This window comes from Gigantopelta aegis, chromosome 9 (genome assembly GCF_016097555.1).
Source record: "Gigantopelta aegis isolate Gae_Host chromosome 9, Gae_host_genome, whole genome shotgun sequence".
Taxonomy (NCBI): Eukaryota; Metazoa; Mollusca; class Gastropoda; order Neomphalida; family Peltospiridae; genus Gigantopelta; species Gigantopelta aegis.
Window position 1 is genome coordinate 30,791,357 of NC_054707.1, and position 21,833 is coordinate 30,813,189.

The window sequence follows — 21,833 nt, forward strand, 5'->3', positions numbered from 1 at the left end:
TCAACACAGAGAAAACCATTTCTCTCCGCCAAGCTGTTCCACTTGACTCTAACTGTGGTGGCACGCAGGGTTTTACCAAGTGCAACTGTGCACGTTCCAAACGTAGTCAAACTAATCGTTGCCGGTGTTTCAAGGCCAAGATGCAGTGCTACTCTAGGTGTCACTGGACACTGCCGTGTTTCAAGGTCAAGATGCAGTGCTACTCTAGGTGTCACTGGACACTGCCGTGTTTCAAGGCCAAGATGCAGTGCTACTCTAGGTGTCACTGGACACTGCCGTGTTTCAAGGCCAAGATGCAGTGCTACTCTAGGTGTCACTGGACACTGCCGTGTTTCAAGGCCAAGATGCAGTGCTACTCTAGGTATCACTGGACACTGCCGTGTTTCAAGGCCAAGATGCAGTGCTACTCTAGGTGTCACTGGACACTGCCGTGTTTCAAGGCCAAGATGCAGTGCTACTCTAGGTGTCACTGGACACTGCCGTGTTTCAAGGTCAAGATGCAGTGCTACTCTAGGTGTCACTGGACACTGCCGTGTACAAATAAACTCTCCTAAGTGCAATTCACTCCTTCCTGAAAATGAACACTAAACAAGACACTAGACATTCCGATATGTGCTATGTTGAAATATAAATATGTGCTATATTTCCGTTTTTAAATGATGTTTCAATAAAAATGTATTTAGAAACATATCGCTGTTGTAATTGCATGCCAAACATTATGCAAACTGCTCTTTAATTACTACTGGTTTACTCATCAGAATGATTTCAGGAAATATATAAATTTTGTGGAATTTTCAGGAATTACACATATTTCCTGAGTGAATCGGACATTACACACATTTCCTTAAATCTTTAGGAATTATACATATTTCCTGATAATACATATTTCTTGTAACATATATATATATATTATCAAATTTGCATAATATAGTGTACATAATAATTAATTGGACCGAAAGTGAAGTATATACTGTATATTGAAAGTTCGAGTGACTTATTTTAACATAACAACACCGATTTATTATTATTATTGTTATATTTAGTATTTTCCAATATGCATAATGTTTGTGTGTTTGGTGTACTTCAGAATCAACATGGCGGTCAGTCAGTTAAAGGAGTTCAGCGATGCCTTCAAGTGTAAAGCAACATCGAGAATGAATCCAGCCAACAAATGTCAGTTGTACTAGGATGGTCACCACAACACAGCGATGTTAGCTAGTCACTGTGTAAAGGAACCCGACTGATGCCTGAAAACTACAGACCAATAACGTTGTTATGCTGCTGTTCTAAATTATTTACCACAATTTTAAACATAAGACTAAATTCATTTATTGACGAACATAGCATATTGAGCGAATCCCAAACAGCATTCCGAAAAGGCTATTCTACCACCGACCATCTATTTAGTATTCACTCTTTAATAGAAATTTTGAAAAATAGGAAAAAGAAACTATACTGTGCTTTTATCGATTTTCAAAAGGCCTTTGATATGATCCCCAGAACCTGCTTGTGGCAAAAATTATTAGACAATAATATAAATGGAAAAAATTTCAAAATTATCCACCAAATGTATCAAGGTATTAAATCTTGCATTTGCACTAACAATATATTATGGGAACTATTCGCATGTAACATCGGCGTGCGTCAAGGTGAAAATTTGTCACCTGTTCTATTTTCTTTATATTTAAATGACCTGGAAACGTATCTTCTTAGCCAAAACTGCATTGGAGTCTTTCCTGTTATCGATGATCTCGATATATTGCTTGAAGCTGGTATTTGCTTGCTCTCCCTGCTATATGCGGACGACACAGCCCTCCTAGCAACGAACCCACGTGATTTACAACATACCCTTAACATGTTCTACAATTATTGTAATAAATGGAAGCTTAAAATCAATATCAACAAGACAAGAATATTAATTTTCAATGGCACAACCAATGATTACAAGAAAACATTTACCATCGGAAATACGGTTCTTGAAAACGTTAAAGAATATAAATACTTAGGTTTAACTTTTAATAAGCAAAACAAGTTCAACACAACAAGAAAATTTCTATCCCAACAAGCTACAAAAGCAATGCATTTCGTTTTATCTAAATCTAAAGATAACAATCTATCAATAGAATGTAAGATAAAATTGTTTGACACAATGGTATTACCTATTCTTCTGTATGGATGTGAATTATGGGGTTATGAAAACATTGACATCATTGAAAACATACACATAAATTTCATGAGACGCCTGCTCCCGGTTAAAAAAGGTACACCGATATTTATGTTATACGGAGAACTAGGACGTAGACCGATTAAACTAATTATTCAACAAAGAATGATACATTTCTGGGCCACAATTGTATCAGAAAAACAAACAAAACTATCCTTTCTATTGCATGGATTTATGTTACAGGACTCGTCCGTAAATGGACACAACTACACTTGGATCCAACATATCAAACAATTATTTAACAACCTAGTATGACGGATATATGGTTGTCTCGAAGATTTTCAAAAAAAAAAAAAAACTTCTTGAATATATCAAATTGAGGCAGCATGACCAGTACCTTCAAACGTGGAATAATAACATTGCATCATCGTCTAAAGGAAAAAATTATACAATTTTTAAAAATCAGCTAATTTTTTAAAAATACCTCACCATAATGCCTGAAAAACTATGGATCATTATTCTTAAATTCAGAACATCAAATCATTACCTCCCGATTGAAATAGGACGGTGGAATAATACACCAGTAGAAAATAGGTTATGCACACTTTGTGATTCTAACGATATTGGTGATGAATATCATTATCTATTTATTCACTTGTGCCTTCTTTACTAATTCTCGAAAAACACTCCTAAAACAATATTATTATGTGAACCCCAGTACCCTAAAATTTAAAGAGTTAATGACTAGTAATAAAATAAGGGTCCTAAGAAAAGTCAGCAAATTAATTAAAAAAATTAATGATCAATTTAAAAGACCATAGCTATTTGTATCAACATACACCACATCACTCGAGTTAAATATGCTTTATTATATCACAGATATCCCTATTTTAATAAATCGAAATATACTAGTACATGACATTGTATAACAAATTATATAATGAACTTCAATTACTCTACTATGCCGAATATTATTGGCTTATTGTATATATGTATTTTTGTTCTATCCACTCGTTGTATTTCAGTATTAATGTATTTATATAATTTAACTATTCATATACTATATTACTTACTATTTAATGTTCTCCTGTAAACCCTGACCTGACTTGTCACATATTATATTATGTAATTATTCATGTTTCCCCATATGCCGTTGCCTAACGGCCTGGGTGTAATAAAGTTCTGTTCTGTGTTAGTTCGGTATAATATACTCTTAGTCAGTCGTACTATTCGCAACTCGTGTATTGGACTCGTTTTTTCTTCTGTTACAACAGCACATTTTCATTAAAGTCGTACAGTGACATTTTAAGAAACAATTAATTGGATTAGACGTGACGGTATTTATCGATTGTTATTTCTGGGTTTAGTAGAGATCCCTTCATGCATGTCGTATACTAATTACATATAGTATCTGTAACGCACGGGGTACATGTCAGTTAATATATGCTTAGAATGAACGTTTTATTTGGGTTCAATGTCCTCTGCTGACGCGGACTTTATTTTTAGATGTTGTTTGTTTCGGGGTTTTTTTTTTTGGGTGGGCGGTGGGTGGGGTGGAGGTATGTGGCTGGGAAGGCTGTAGAGGGTGCAGGATGGGCTGAAAGAGGGTTGAACTGAAACGTGGACTAATCTAAAGTGAAAGTTAACGTGTGTATGAGTATATTGTTGGTAATTCGTACCCCCAGGGTTCGCCAGTGAATGGGATAGGCGGACGGTGCGTCGTTCAAATATGCTGGTATAAAACTAATTTATAGCATGAAGCGTTAAATAATTATGTAGCTTGTTACTTGAATGTAGAATGAATGAATGAATACACCATTGTGTGATATGTATCACTATATATTTGTGTAATAAAATTGTATTTATTTATATTCATGAAGGCTCGTGTTTCTGTTAGTTTCCTGGTGGCAGCTGAACGTTATGAGATGCGAGTCGGAAAGAGAGAATCTGAATTACTTTTGAATGATTCTGATGATGTCGGTTTGCCTCTCACAGGGAACGTAAATAGTTCTGCTTTGAACAGCATTTGGCAAGGACAGGAAATGACTGAGCTTAACGACACCTCAATACATTCTGTATTGTGGCTGTTTTGGTTTTAACATATCCTTATATTTGAAACTTGGTCGAGAAAGAGAGACACATAGAGAGATCGGGAGAGAGACTCACACAGAGACAACGCGAGACAAACACACACAGAGTCCTACAGAGAGAAAAATAAAGGGGTGAAAAGGAAAACAGACACACAGAGAGAGAGAGAGAGAGAGATATACATGTATATGTGTGATAATATAATGTGTGTGTGTGTGTGTGTGTGTGTGTGTGTGTGTGTGTGTGTGTGTGTGTGATAATATAATATATATACCAGCTGCCAGGTAGACGGATAGGAAATTGTCGTTGTTTTCCAACAAACAAAACGTTGTAACGTTTGTAGATTACGGAAGCTGCCGAAGACTGATTACAATAAAATTAAAAAGGTTCCACAAATACAAAATAGGATTTTATATTGACATTCTATTTAATATATAATAGTTATAATAACATACATAATATAAGAATCTAGTTTTTAAATGGTGATACCAAATCAGCAGATGCTGAATGCAGTTTCTCCTTATATAATTCGATACTGACAGGAAGACGAAGATCTCTATAGGGTGTATACTACCAAATCAAATCCCATAGACGACAATAGTAACATATGCGGCTAAAACTCCTACCTGCAACGTATCAACCGACATAAACGCCACGGATATAAATACTACCACCCCTTACACTTAAAGTGAATCAGAAAAAAAATGGGGGTCAAGCTGCTCGTTTCTGAGATAACGGGTAGCGTCTATGACTACCCTAGTTTCGCACAAAATTTGAGTACTTTTTTTTACAGGTACCCCATACATGTTTCAAGCACAAGGCTACTTGACACATTGGTACTAGATGAAATAAAATTGCACATTTATTTTACCCAGATGAAACTATTATTTTTTACAACCAACACACTCACATTTATAACCAATCACAGGACTTGTGGTGTTCACTCTCTATCAAAACGAAAAACTTACCCAAAGTTATTTGGTATAGTACTACCTATAGCCAGACTCTTTAAAGCTTTTGGTTCCTCTATCAGAACGGAAATCCATGATTATGGTCCAGGTCCAGGTGTCATACGCATCATGGAATAGAACAATGAAGACATAATTTAAATCTAAAATAAATATGAAAAGAAAAGTGAACAACTTGTGTTAGTTTGCAAGAGTTATCTTCATAATATGCCGCAGAATTCCTCAAATTCTACCGCTGAATATATCTAATCTTAGCGCACAATTTAAAAATAATTGCCGCGGAATCCAGGGGGGTGGGGGCTGACTGTACGACCAATCGCACCTTGGACAAGCTCCCTACCACTTTATCGGTGTCAGCATTTGCAATCTAAGCAGGCTCGTATGCACAGGTAGCGGGAGTGTGTGTGGGGGGGGGGGGGGGGGGGCTGTGAAGTGGATTCGATGATTAAAAACCCCTGCCTTGCTCATTTTCTTTTCTTTTTTAATATAATTTCCAGGGAACATGGCCCGAACTCCCCATGAAATTTTGCTCGCAACAGCCCAATACCAACCCCCACCCCCCATACGCGCCTGATAAAAATGTTTTGCAACACGGCTACATACTGTCAAAAGAAGCGCTCTATAATGTGCCGGCCTCGGCGGCGTCGTGATAGGCCATCGGTCTACAGGCTGGTAGGTACTGGTTTCGGATCCCAGTCGAGGCATGGGATTTTTAATCCAGATACCGACTCCAAACCCTGATGAGTGCTCCGCAAGGCTCAATGGGTAGGTGTAAACCACTTGCACTGACCAGTGATCCATAACTGGTTCAACAAAGGCCATGGTTTGTACTATCCTGCCTGTGGGAAGCGCAAATAAAAGATCCCTTGCTGCTAATCGGAAAGAGTAGCCCATGTAGTGGCGACAGTGGGTTTCCTCTCAAAATCTGTGTGGTCCTTAACCATATGTCTGACGCCAATTAACCGGAAATAAAATGTGTTGAGTGCGTCGTTAAATAAAACATTTCTTTCTTTCTTTCTTTCTTTCGCTCTATAATGCAAACTGTGTAATATATAATATTGACTGCGTATTAACAGGCTCACCATACATTACAAACAGTCAGTTGGTTTCGTTTAGTAGTTGTGGGGTATTTGCAATAAGCCCATAAAAGCTTTTAGTGTGTTATAAAACTCCGATATGATCTATTTGTATAAAGGCGTGCGAGACTTGAGAACCGAATTACTAACTGCAAGCATTTCTGACCTTTTCGATGAATTGAAAAATAAACATGAGACTATGCGTTTGTTCTTTTATACATAATCATTGTATTACACACGATTCAAGTTCGATTTGTTCAGTGAAACGTAATTGTGACAGTTGCGTGACTGGTGAAGATTAACACTGTTGCTGCGATCCAGCATGACGTGTTATTTCTGTACGTGTGACGATGTTACGAATGAATTAACACAGTATGTGATTAATCAGCTGATCAGCTTGTCCAATCGTCCGTCTCTCTCAGGTCAATGATTATCGCACCGGATATAATCAACATTTCGGGTGAAGTGGTATATGTAGCAGTATCAGATGTCATCCTGTTTGATGTAGACTAGTGTATGGTCATATTTAGTTTAAACATCTGTTATCCGCATAAATGCGTGTTAAATAACTACAAACTGATCGATGTCACGCATGAAATATATACCGTGCTGATACTATACGTAATCAGTGGTTTTCTCAAGCACGGAAAGTAAACTGATAATCTACATCAAATTAGTATCTAATTGTTCCTCATTAAAGAATTATAGTTAAACATTGTGTACAAATATAATTCGCTCGTTTAATTCTTCCATTTAATAGTATTTGTTTTCTTCTTAATGAAATTAGTTGGTTGTAATCTTTACATTACAAAAAATAATTTGGCACGTTTGGTAGAGCCCTTTCGCTTAGAAATGTTATAACTTCAAACACGTGCCCATAAAAATGTTCACAAGAAGAATAATTCAGTTTACTAGTAGGCAAAAACAACAACCATTTCTATTGGAGAATCTTTAGAGGTCGATCGACGTAAATGGGCGCATTCTGTGGAGTTGAACATTACGTAACATTATTTATATTTATCGAGAATGTTTCGTCAAGCTTGCTGTCTTTGCGCAATTATCTCTGACGGTTTTATCTTGCTGCCGATGGGCAACTCGCCAGCTTTTTGTGGATTCGTCGATTTAAGAAAGAATGTAATTGCACTGAAAACCGGCCTCGGTGGTGTCGTGCTTAAGCCATCGGACAAAAGGCTGGTAGGTACAGAGTTCGCAGCCCGGTACCGGCTCCATCGGTGTAAGACCACTGGACCTTCTTCTCGCTCAATAACCACTAACAGCTAACAACAAACAACTAACCCACTGTCCTGAACAGACAACCCAGATAGCTGAGGTCTGTGCCAAGGGCAGTGTGCTTGAACTTTAATTTGATATAAGCACGAAAATAAGTTTGAATGAATGCATGCATTGAACGCGACTGTGTTTATATGACACGCAAACACATTATATGTGTTATAACAATTTCAATATTCCCGAATCATTTATGAAAAGACTATGTGCTGGATTTAGTTAATCTTCTCTACTAGTTGAAGATCCATTTTGTATAAATTCTTAAGTTTTAAAAATAAAAAAGCATAATTTCAAACTTCATAGCAGACGACATTCTTCACTATGGGTTAAAATTTGTTTTGTTTAACGACACCACAAGAGCACATTGATTTATTAATCATCAGCTATTGGATGTCAAACATTTCGTAATTATGACATATAGTCTTAGAGAGGAAACCCGCTACATTTTTCCATTAGTAGCAAGCAAGGGACATTTTATTATTAAACATCTCACAGACAGCACATACCACGGCCTTTGATATACCAGTCGTGGTGCACTGGCTATAGGAAGAAGTAGCCCAATGGACCCACCGTCGAGGATCGATCTCAGACCGACCTCGCGTAAGGCAGCGCTTTACCAATGTCATTACAAACTGCACAGTGTCATACATTTGTTGTTGTTTTCAAAACAATGTTCCTCTTCTTCTTGTTTACGTCAAGTCAAATTGGAACTATTGACAAAAAGTACACTATGGAAGCTGGATCGGAGAATAATTATTTTTAAAAAAGAAGTTTATTATTAGTTTTTGTATTATTATTATTATTATTATTATTATTATTATTAGGTTTTTTTATGGATGTGTTGTCCAAAGTATAATATTTACATTTCAAAACAAACATTAATAAATAATTTCGACCATTATGTTACTAATATTAAAACAGCCGTTTTATGTTGATTTAAAAAAAAAAAAAAAATCTTTTACAAAAAAGTGGCTTCTCTTATCTAGATGTAGGTAGTTTAACTAGGTTAAAAGCAGGAAACACTTTAGAATACAAAGAAATACTTTGTAAATAATTAGTCCGGTAAGTGTAGTTTACGACTGATTCACAAGCCAGCAGACCGGTTTGACAACTAAATACAATGTGTGATATTGCTAGAATGTGTTCCAAGTTAATGCTTAGCAGACTATCACGAGTCTCTGTGTGTAATGCTTCGTAACCGGGACAATTCACGAGTCTCTGTGTGTAATGCTTCGTAACCGGAACAATTCACGAGTCTCTGTGTGTAATGCTTCGTAACACACACACACACACACACACACACACACACACACACACACACACACATCAGCTGACCAGTGCACAATAACTGGCGTATCAACGGCCATGGTATGTGCTATCCTGTCTATGGGATGATGCATATAAACGATCTGTTGCTGAAAGAAAAATGTAGTGGGTTTCTCTCTAAGACTACATGTCAAAATTACCAGTTGTTTCACATTCAATAGGCGATGATTACATTTGTGAATTTCATTTCAACTTATTTTCGTGCTTATATCCAATTAAGGTTCAAGCACGCTGTCCTGGGCACATACACCTCAGTTATCTGGGCTGTCTGTCGAGGACAGAGGGTTAGTTGCTAGTTGGTTAGTCAACTTAGTGATTAGTGAGAGAGAAGAGGGTGTAGTGGCCTTACACCTACTCATTGAGCCCTTAAGAACTCGCCCTCGGTTGGAGCCGGTACCGGGCTGCGAACCCTGTACCTACCATCCGATGACTTAACCACTGCGCCACCGAGGCCGGTGTGAATTGAGACCAAACCGGACTAATACGGATTGATACCCGTATTTGGTGTCACGACCCATATCCTATCTGGATCAAAACGCATTGTTCCGTTTTGAAGTTTGGTGTGTCAATGGTATTAGAGAGCCGGTTTAAACGCACAATGTTCACCCTCATATGATATTAGTATGGTCGTTTCAGCACGGTTTAATTCTCTACTCTATCGTGAAAAACAATTACCTCCTGTCAGTATTCTATGGGGTCAAAGTTCTGCGTTACACCGTACAAATTTATATATGGTTGCACAATGGTTTTACGATCTCAGATAGGGAATTGTATTTTTTTAAATGTATTTTAAATACATGTAGTTAAAAGGGAAAAATAAATAATGTGTGCCTAAATCTACATGTTAACATACATTTTTTGAAGATTTTATGTCTGTACCTACCAAATACAGGCGCGGATCTAACATTTTAGGGGAGGGGGTAATATCAATGTAATGGGGATCGATTGATTAATATACGTTTGGATTTGTAGGTGATACAAATATTGACGCCCTGGAGATAAAATCAGAGCATTGATATTTTAGACCTTTATTTTGCAAAGGCCTGGAGAGGTCCGGGTATGCGTTGCCCAAGCCCACACCCACCCTCGTTGAAAGGCAATCTAAATACAAGAATATAGGTCTAGCTCATAATTCTCCATGTTATTAGAAACTATTTTAGTGGGCCATAGTTGATTATAGACAATCTATATTGTTTTATAACAATTATAGGTGTACATATACATATTTTGTGTATAATTATGTAACAATTACAAACACAACAGCATATTTAATAAATGATCACTTCAGTTAGACGCTCCCCCCCCCCCCCCCCCCCACCCCGGAAGTTACCTGCCTCTCCCAACGCTTATGTTTTAAGGAATTTTTATATCCAACCTCCTAAACTGGATTAGCAAAATTATGAAATCATGCCAGACCTGGCAATGACATGACAAAGGTTTGCCTCCAAAATGATTGATATTCAATTGGTATATTATTTTAATCACAAGTTAACCAATGTCAGATATATGCCCATTTTCAAGCTCTATACGTATAATACCAGGTTCACACATCGCTATGAACTAAAGTTATCCGACATCACACAAACGTTTGAGGTATATATGAAATATGGATAAAAGACATTTGGCTCTGTAGCTGTTGATCTGGAATTGGCAGGAAAACAATACACTTAAGAAATGAGAACTCATAAGCAAGCATCTCAAGTACTCCAACGTTTAATCTTTTTTGCAATAATGATTTTTATAGAACAGAAACATAGAAACATTCACTAAAGAATACTTAAAATATAAAATTGTATGACAACGATGTATGTTCTTATTGCTGTTTCACAAATTACTTCACAAAATGTAATATTAACCAGAATGCTGATTTCAAATTTTGATTAATGGTTTCAGTGTTTACAAGGGCAGTGCTTGACAATCACTGGGATCAGTATCTGTACTCGAATTGGTACATGTTACCATGGTTCTATAGATACATTCTATGATCACATTGACTACAATCGATGGTGCACTGTCTATCATACAGATGCTCATCGGTTGCTACATGAAATCCTTCATTGTGTTTCATGTGATAATGTTATGGTCAAAAGGCCCAAAGCGCCAAACTGCAATATAGTACAATCAGGTGCAATCCTTGAGTTGAATAAGACATTTTACACAGACTATTTACAGCATACAAAGCCGGCCTGGAAGTGAATACTTTGTTGATAATAAAGAATGACTTGCTACACATACCAATACCCATTGTTGAAACTAACTCAAGATCTTGATTGTTGATGGAGACAGGCATTGGTTCAAAGTCCAAATCACAAAGGGAACAAACTGTTTGAGAAATATGCTGACATGTATTTGATCGCTAAAAGTCTCTGTTAATCAAACTAAATGCACAAATTAGAGATATACAAACCCATAAGAAGGATGTCAATGCCTCATCCTGAATTGAAAGCAATATAAAATTAACTCATTTCCTCTTTGAAACTTTTTTAAAAACTTTGCATTGAATGCAAAATGGGTGGGTGGTTTCACCGAGGACGATGCAGTGTAGAGAAGTAACACTGAGTTGAATAACTAAAGACTAAGCACGGGTAATATGATACCAGAATAGTCAGCCATGCAATTCACTGTTCAGAATTATCTGACTAAATATTGCTGTACATATTAGCAAGACACTGATATTCTGTTGGTTTTTGCTTTTTCACATGTCAAATATCCATGTAACAATTGGACAATTTTTGGAAAACCATTTCTATAATAAATATAATATTGGAAAACACACCTCTTAATACCAGAATGTTGAGTTGGGTTGTTTTTCATGCTCTGAGATGCAATACTATTATTTCATATGTTATGATATTTGAAGGGAAATTAAACGATTCTGAAAAAAATGGTGGTTACTGAGAACAAATAGGAATGCTTTAGACAATTAATTTGTAAAGTGTATAATTAATAGTAGACATCAGAGACAAAGTACGAAATGTTCTACCTGGGAAATTGAAAGATCCAAAACGTGGTGTTTGTAGATGAGTCTGCTTGTATCATGTCATTACCATACAAATCAAGCTTACATGTACCACTCTAGGCCTTCCATCACCTTCAGCGGTGGATGGTCTCGTATGGATGAATAACTTATGATTTTGCTTTCAGTTTGTTTTAAAATATTAGAAAGGTTGCTGATAATGTTAAATAACCCTTTCACTGAACAGACATACATATTAAAAGAATCTTACCATAATATTTGATGTAATAAATAAAAAATACAGTAATATATTATTAAATAAACGACGTTTTGAACGATATATTTCGACCCATTGCAAATAGTTATGATATGGCGGCCATCTTGAATCATACCACACATATGTTGAACTCATTTGTATTGTATGCTGCGATACATTATTGCATTTATGACAGCAGATAATGCCCTTCATAAGACTTGGATGTCGGTTTTATGACAAATGGTCACCATTTTGTTTCCTGCTTTTTCAACCTTTCGACACAAAACTAAATTTTCAAAGTTTCAACATAGATATTTATAAATTAAATGTATCAGCGTATATGTTAATGTCAAAACAAATCCTGTAAAGATCGTTGGGATTTCAGTTTCATACTTTTTATTAGGCAATTTACCGCCATTTTGTTTTCGGTCATTTTGAAACTTAAAACGTTATTTCTCAGATCGCCAACATATTTATTTTGGATTCAGCATACCAAAATTGGGTTAAAAATCTATGCTTGATTAAATCTCTCTCCCTCTCCCTCTCTCTCCCCCCCCCCCCCCCTCTCTCTCTCTCTCTCTCTCTCTCTCTCTCTCTCTCTCTCTCTCTCTCTCTCTCTCTCTCTCTCTCTCTCTCTCTCTCTCTCTCTCTCTCTCTCTCTCTCTCTCTCTGTCTATCTAGTTAATTACTATATACATTTAATGTGTTAACATTTTCTTCTCTGGCCTGTATTCACTAAAGAAAAATATGCCACACACCTCACAACGCCACGCCACACACGTTATAACGTCACGCCATACAAACAACACTATCAAATAAATATTTCGAAGTTTTTACGTCGTGGTTAGCACTATTCCAAAAGGTATCACAAGAAACCATCATCCGCCTAACCGTGACGGTTGACCGCCAATTTATTTCCTCCGTGCAATGAGCTGTGAAGTATGCAATATAGGTCATATTGGGATCCGTAATAACGACATGTGAAGTCGGGAGAGAGGCACATACGCACACTTCATATTTAATATAAACACATTTAATGTTTGATATAGACAGTTTTTGTACATAGTAAAACACGAAAAAGTAAATGTGTTAGGTAAGTAGTTGGGGACATCCCCACCCCCACCCCCAATTCCTACAGCCATAATATTACATGCACTCATAAAATGTTAGTTATGTCCACATTCTGAGAAATACCTATTGCGATTTCCTGTTGCGAAATCCGTGTCCAAACAACCAATCAGAAGACATGAAATGTCGGTGTGTTTGAAAAAAGAGAAAAATAAAACAATAAAAAAACCACTCTGTATTGTGATCGTACAAAAAAAGGCGCATCCGGGTACACAGTGTTTTTTTCTACGAAGCAGCCAAATGAGAGTTTCTTAACTCGCTATAAAAGCGTTTGCCGTGGATTTTTTTTTTTTTTTTTTAAGTTTATATAAATAATTGTCAGAGGTTAAAAATGAAAAAAGAAAAAAAGAAAGCTAGATTTATCTCAATAGAAAGCTTTGGTTGTTCTCGTTCCAGCCAATGCTCCACGACTGGAATATTTATTGTAAGGTTTGGTAGCAGAAAGATGTCATGCTGTCATCATTCTAAACATCACTATGATGGACCACGACACGAATTTCTTTGAGTCACCGTTGGCCGCACATCTCTCAAGCGCGGATCCGTGATTTTCGTTACGGAGGTACCCAAAGGGTAACCAGTACCATAGTCATTTCGTACCCAATTTTACCATTTCGTACCCAAGTCATTTCGTACCCTGGTCATTTCGTACCATAGTTATTTGGTCATTTCGTACCATAGTCATTTCGTACCATGGTTATTTGGTACCATGTCTGTTTGGTCATTTTGTACCAAAGTCATTTCGTACCTCAATCATTTATTGAGCAGCTTAGTTGACTGATAGATGGTAAAATGTCGAATTACTGATTTAAGATGAAAAAGATGATATATTACTTTTATTACTTTTATCTTCAAGCGTTTCCGTGTATATCGCTGATGACTGACACCGCAACGCTAATGATTTCAAAAGTGTTTTAACTGTAGCTTGAGTATAGTGCTGTGTTTTGTTATGAAATGTCAAATAAAGATATAATGATTTCAAGACCGTGTATATTTTGTTATACTTAATCATAGACTAGACCACACAGTGACATTCTACATCGATACTGATGTGACTGTTGATTATAACAATTGTTTATCCAACAGCAATAAGGCAAGCATAGGCAGAGAATCTGTCGACAGCTAGTGGGCTAAGGACGTAAGCTTATATAAGATGGGGGGGGGGGGGGGGCGGAGTCTCGTATCATATGAAATGAACATCAGTGGCAATATGCATATGTTCATTTAAACCTTTGCTCACTTTACAAGGTATGTTTACACGTCAACGTTTATTCGTCAACAATAAAAATAAGAAGTGGCATACCATGACAAAAATAATATACTGAGTACGAAACCACTATGGTACGAAATGACCAAACATTATGGTACGAGATGGTAAAAAGTAGGTACGAAATGGCTATGGTACGAAATGACTGTGGTACGAAATGACTACGGCATTATGGTACGAAACGACTATGGTACGAAATGACTAATAACCACTCAAAGTGTTTACCTAATGACGGAAGAGGTGGGAGGTGAAAATAAATGTTGCTGGTCATTTGTATGAAGCCGTGGTATGTGCTGTCCTGACTGTGGGATTGGTTCATATAAAAGATCCCTTACTGCTAATGTAAAATTTTAGCAAATGTTCGAAATCCAACAGCTGATGATGATGATGTGCTCTAGTGGTGTCGTTAAACAAAACAAACTTGTTTCAGTTGTATGAAAGGGCATCTCGTAAGCATTCAAGTTATTTTTCCAACGGAATGGGAACACACTCACTGTTTTGTCGTAAAACAAATATGACATTCGGTCAATTCAAAATTCTTCGTTACACCAGACCTTGTTTTAGTGGTCTTTGCTGCTCCCTAGTTCACACATCCTCCCTCCGAATTAACAGTGTTCTCAAACTGCTGTGTTTTACTTCGTTTAATATGGTATATGATGAAAATCTTGGTGTTTCTGGAGGAAGGTTGGTCAGGCCCGTAGGAACGATATTTAGAGAGTTGGGGTGGGTGGAAGGGCTGGCACAGGCTCTACTTGGGGTCACAGCCTCCATATTTTCACCTCATTTATATAGAGTAGGTATTAAGACGTAGAGGAGTCCCCCGCCGGCGACCCCGGTTCCTACGGACCTGCTGGTTTACTTTACAGTAAGGTCCTCACTTTTACGGGGGGTTTTGTTTTTAAGTTTATGTATAAATAATTATTTCTGTTTATTATGTGAGATTATAATACATAATTAGTGCATGTTTGTGTCATCTGGGTGCTTAAGAAAAACCATGCACCCATGAAGTCGTTCATAATAGTCCCCGACTCTGATTTAGTAGCGGCGGCACAGAGCCGTGGTAAAGCGTTCACCTGATGCGCGGTCGGTCTAGGATCGATCCCCGTCGGTGGGCCGAATGGGCTGTTTCTCGCTCCAGTTAGTGCACCACGACTGGTATTTCAAAGGCCGTGGTATGTGCTATCCTGTTTGTAGGATGGTGCATATAAAAGATCCCTTGCTGCTAATGTAAAAATGTAGCGGGTTTCCTCTTTAACACTATATACATGTGTATCAGAATTAACAAATCTTTGTCATCCACACGTTCGTCTCCGTCTCTCTCTCTCTCTCTCTCTCTCTCTCTCTCTCTACACACATGTATGTGTTTGTGTGTATCACTGTATCTCTCTTTCTCTCTCTTTCTCTCTCTCTCGCTCCCTCTCTTACACACACACACACACACACACACACACACACACGCACAGTCGCACATGCATATGTATACATATGTTATTTAATAAATGCATTATATACGAGTGTATAATTTTAACTATGTATCGTTTGTGTATATACAATAATACCATGTACAGCAATGATTCAAGGCCCCAAACCTTGCTTATGTTTCTGGGAACAAGTAAAAAAAAAAATATATAAATTTGTTTTGTTTTTTAAATGTTTATCATCCAATAGCCGATGATTAATAAATCAATGTGCTCTGGTGGTGTTGTTAAAAAACTGTTAACTTTGAAACTAGATGGATTCACATCAGACAGATGATACTATTGTTGATGTTGCTGTTGCAACTGCTGCTGCTGCGGTTTTCGTTTGACAACAGTTGCAATAATATTGGATGTTGACCACAATACATTAGTTTTACATCTACATCGTAACAGTGTTACTTTGTAGTAATGTGAATGACATAATTACTCAAGTAAGAGTGAAACATATGTCATATATTTAGTTCGTCTCCCAAGCGCGCAGATTTAATAATCCACCCGTTTAATGCGATCAAGGGGCGTATCGTTCAGCCCAGGCAAAACTTGCCAGTCATTGTCGGATTGAATGTCAGCCCAGTTACTGACTGGTGTCCCCGTTGTTAAATGATGCGGCGCAGCAAAACAAAGGTGCCGGGTGTCACTGGTTGATCGCCAGCAGTGTTATTACAACTTTGTTTGCACGATTTGCTCGACTGCCTATTGGTGTGACATCCTTGGCCCGAAGTTCAGCGTTTCACTGTTTTGAAAGCAAAAATAAAATAATAATAAAATCACATTTTCGTAGGAAAAAAAATTCTTTTCTTACACACCCGTTATTTATAATAACACACACCAATACAACACACATACCGACCTCGGTGGCGTAATGGTTAAGCCATTGGACATAAGGCTGGTAGGTACTGGGTTCGCAGCCCGGTACCGGTTCCCACCCATAGCGACTTTTAACGACTCAATGGGTAGGTGTAAGACCATAACACCCTCTTCTCTCTCACTAACAACTAACCACTAACGCACTGTCCTGGACAGACAACTCAGATTGGCCAGGACAACGTCCTTGAACTTTAATTGGATATAAGCACGAAAATAAGTATGAATGAATGACTGAACACATATATGTGTATGATCAATTTAAACACGTGCGAGTGGTTGCTCCTAGGCGATGACCCGTCGCCATAGCCATCAAATAGGCACGACTGAAATAGATAGAATTCTGTCACATATAAGTTGACCTCAAACTGATTCCTCTGTGATAAATCAGCGTAAGTGTTGTAAATAAGTTTTAGCTGGAATTTTTTTCTTTTATTTACATTTCCATTATTCCTTGTTTTTGAGGATATGTAAGAAATAGAACACTCCATTTGGGTAGTATTCTCTAATGACATAATTTTCGTAAGTATATATCTACACATACAAATACGCATACACACGCTCAGATATACATACACACTCACAAACATACCTCTTACATGCTCAGATATACACACTCACTCACAAACGTACCTCTTACACGCTCAGATATACACACACACTCACAAACATACTTCTTACATGCTCAGATATACACACACACTCACAAACATATCTCTTACGTGCTCAGATATACACACACACTCACACACATACCTCTTACACGCTCAGATATACACACACATTCACAAACATAACTCTTACACGCTAAGATATACACACACACTCACAAACATACTTCTTACACGCCAAAATATACATACACATTCACAAACATATCTCTTACATGCTCAGATATGCACACACAGTCACAAACATACCTCTTACATGCTCAGATATACACACACACTCACAAACATACTTCTTACACGCTCAGATATACATACACATTCACAAACATATCTCTTACGTGCTCAGATATGCACACACACTCACAAACATACCTCTTACACGCTCAGATATACACACACACTCACAAACATACTTCTTACACGCTCAGATATACATACACATTCACAAATATACCTCGTACATGCTCAGATATACACACACATTCACAAACATACCTCTTACATGCTCAGATATACATACACATTCACAAACATACCTCTTACATGCTCAGATATACACACACACTCACAAACATACCTCTTACAGGCTCAGATATACACACACTCACAAACATACCTCTTACAGGCTCAGATATACACACACACTCACAAACATACCTCTTACATGCTCAGATATACACACACACTCACAAACATACTTCTTACACGCTCAGATATACATACACATTCACAAACATATCTCTTACATGCTCAGATATACACACACACTCACAAACATACGTCTTACACGCTCAGATATACATACACATTCACAAACATATCTCTTACATGCTCAGATACGCGCACACACCCCCCCCCCCCACACACACACACACACACATACCTCTTACTCTTGTAACCCTGCGTCGACCAGTGCTTGGATGATCGTCTGACAATAGTAAATGATGTACAACTCCCCTGTTCTTTTAATTATTTTAAATATTATTCTGACAAAATATAATTATATTAGAGAGAGAGAGAGAGAGAGAGAGAGAGAGAGAGAGAGAGAGAGAGAGAGAGAGAGAGAGAGAGAGAGAGAGAGAGAGAGAGAGAAACAGACAGAGACAGAGAGAGAGACATAGAGGGAGAGAGAGACAGACAGACAGAGAGACATAGAGAGAGAGAGAGAGAGAGAGAGAGAGAGTGTGTGTGTGTGTGTGTGTGTGTGTGTGTGTGTGTGTGTGCGTGCGTGCGTGCGTGCGTGTGTGTGTATTTAGGTAAGGGAACATGATAAACGGAGTGTTTAGAAATCTAAATTGGACTGTACTGCAGATGTCAATATTAGCCAACAATATTAGACATCACAGCCCCTGTTTTCGTCATCAGTTGTTTCCCGCGGTTTTACCTGGTTATTACCGCAACACAGCGCATACATTACAGCGGGATCACAGCAGGTTTGGTATAAAACTACCACAAACAGAACACATATACGGGCTTGAAGTGAATACGTTAATGTTCACATGGCATGTTAACTCCTGCTTTGAGGGTAATAAAAGCGATACTTTATATTCTATCCGGACACGAATATCCTCAAACCAAAGCCTGTACCAGGATTTCACAACCACCATAACATATTCCATCGTTTAAAGTGAGATCCATTAAAATATTTAAATGCCTGTACTCTTAACCATGCTTTATTAACCAGGTAAGATTAGGGATAGAATTTTTATTTTTTTAAAGGTATAACCAAAAAGCTTTTTGTTATATTGCTTGTCAACACTATTTATACCCCACCCGTGTATTATAAAGGATACATGGTAGATAGCATTCATTATACGTATAAGAAGAATTCAATAGATGGGAAGACGTCGTTCTATACTCCACTACAAAAAGTGGAGGCGTGTTCGAACAACTCTCCTTTCCGAACATTGAACGAGGTCAACAAGTAGCAAGTCTCGTTATTTTTACAAATGAGAAATGTAAAGTTACAAGCTTAATCAATTTCTTGAAACACACAATCAATCAATACATAATGTTGGACCGAATTGTATTGTTACACAACGTTTTTTGACTTACACGCGTGTAACTACGAACATTTACAATGCTCAAACACCTGTTTTTGACTTACACGCGTGTAACTACGAACATTTACAATGCTCAAACACCTGTTTTTGACTTACACGCGTGTAACTACGAACATTTACAATGCTCAAACACCTGTTTATGACTTACACGCGTGTAACTACGAACATTTACAATGCTCAAAACCCTGTTTTTGACTTACACGCGTGTAACTACGAACATTTACAATGCTCAAACACCTGTTCATGACTTACACGCGTGTAACAACGAACATTTACAATGCTCAAACACCTGTTTTTGACTTACACGCGTGTAACTACGAACATTTACAATGCTCAAAACCCTGTTTTTGACTTACACGCGTATAACTACGAACATTTACAATGCTCAAACACCTGTTTTTGACTTACACGCGTGTAACTACGAACATTTACAATGCTCAAACACCTGTTTATGACTTACACGCGTGTAACTACGAACATTTACAATGCTCAAAACCCTGTTTTTGACTTACACGCGTGTAACTACGAACATTTACAATGCTCAAACACCTGTTTATGACTTACACGCGTGTAACTACGAACATTTACAATGCTCAAACACCTGTTTTTGACTTACACGCGTGTAACTACGAACATTTACAATGCTCAAACACCTGTTTTTGACTTACACGCGTGTAACTACGAACATTTACAATGCTCAAACACCTGTTTATGACTTACACGCGTGTAACTACGAACATTTACAATGCTCAAAACCCTGTTTTTGACTTACACGCGTGTAACTACGAACATTTACAATGCTCAAACACCTGTTCATGACTTACACGCGTGTAACAACGAACATTTACAATGCTCAAACACCTGTTTTTGACTTACACGCGTGTAACTACGAACATTTACAATGCTCAAAACCCTGTTTTTGACTTACACGCGTATAACTACGAACATTTACAATGCTCAAACACCTGTTTTTGACTTACACGCGTGTAACTACGAACATTTACAATGCTCAAACACCTGTTTATGACTTACACGCGTGTAACTACGAACATTTACAATGCTCAAAACCTGTTTTTGACTTACACGCGTGTAACTACGAACATTTACAATGCTCAAACACCTGTTTATGACTTACACGCGTGTAACTACGAACATTTACAATGCTCAAACACCTGTTTTTGACTTACACGCGTGTAACTACGAACATTTACAATGCTCAAACACCTGTTTTTGACTTACACGCGTGTAACTACGAACATTTACAATGCTCAAAACCCTGTTTTTGACTTACACGCGTATAACTACGAACATTTACAATGCTCAAACACCTGTTTTTGACTTACACGCGTGTAACTACGAACATTTACAATGCTCAAACACCTGTTTATGACTTACACGCGTGTAACTACGAACATTTACAATGCTCAAACACCTGTTTATGACTTACACGCGTGTAACTACGAACATTTACAATGCTCAAACACCTGTTTATGACTTACACGCGTGTAACTACGAACATTTACAATGCTCAAACACCTGTTTTTGACTTACACGCGTGTAATTACATACATTTACAATGCTCAAACACCTGTTTATGACTTACACGCGTGTAACTACGAACATTTACAATGCTCAAACACCTGTTTATGACTTACACGCGTGTAACTACGAACATTTACAATGCTCAAACACCTGTTTATGACTTACACGCGTGTAACTACATACATTTACAATGCTCAAACACCTGTTTTTGACTTACACGCGTGTAACTACGAACATTTACAATGCTCAAACACCTGTGTTTAAGAAAAACAGGCTTCGTAAATCCGGCCCGATATGTTTTAGTTGGAGTTTTTGTTTATAAATCTCATAATACACTGAACAACGTAAGAATGGCGAATATTTCAATATAATATTTTGTTTTCGTCAAACAATTCACTAAATAGACTGTAAATCTAAGCCTAGTTATTTATTGATCAATTTAACAGACATAAATTGAATAATTTTACATAAAATTAAATAAAACTAAATGAATATTCGCGTTTCCCTTACCAACACTGATTAAGTAATCTTTGGTTATTGGGTAATTCTGAAACCCAGGACAGCACGTGCCGCGGTTTTTGATACACCAGACGTGGGGAACTGGTTGGGTCGCAATTCGATTCTTCTACTCAAGCGAGCGCTCTAACGCCTGATCTAGATCCAGCCCCTTCACTTCCAATTACTGGCACCTGGTGGCGAAAT

At 37.5% G+C, this 21,833-nt stretch overlaps 1 protein-coding gene across 1 annotated transcript in view; it reads left to right on the forward strand.

Moving 5' to 3' along the window:
• Positions 1-2,977, forward strand: part of LOC121381888 (endothelin-converting enzyme homolog) — a 36,513-nt gene extending 33,536 nt beyond the window's left edge. Inside the window, exon 14 of the mRNA XM_041511284.1 lies at positions 1,088-2,977. Within this exon, the coding sequence (XP_041367218.1) occupies positions 1,088-1,187 (100 nt within the window). The 3' untranslated portion in view covers positions 1,188-2,977. The remainder of the gene's footprint in view (positions 1-1,087) is intronic.
• Positions 2,978-21,833: the final 18,856 nt, after the last annotated feature.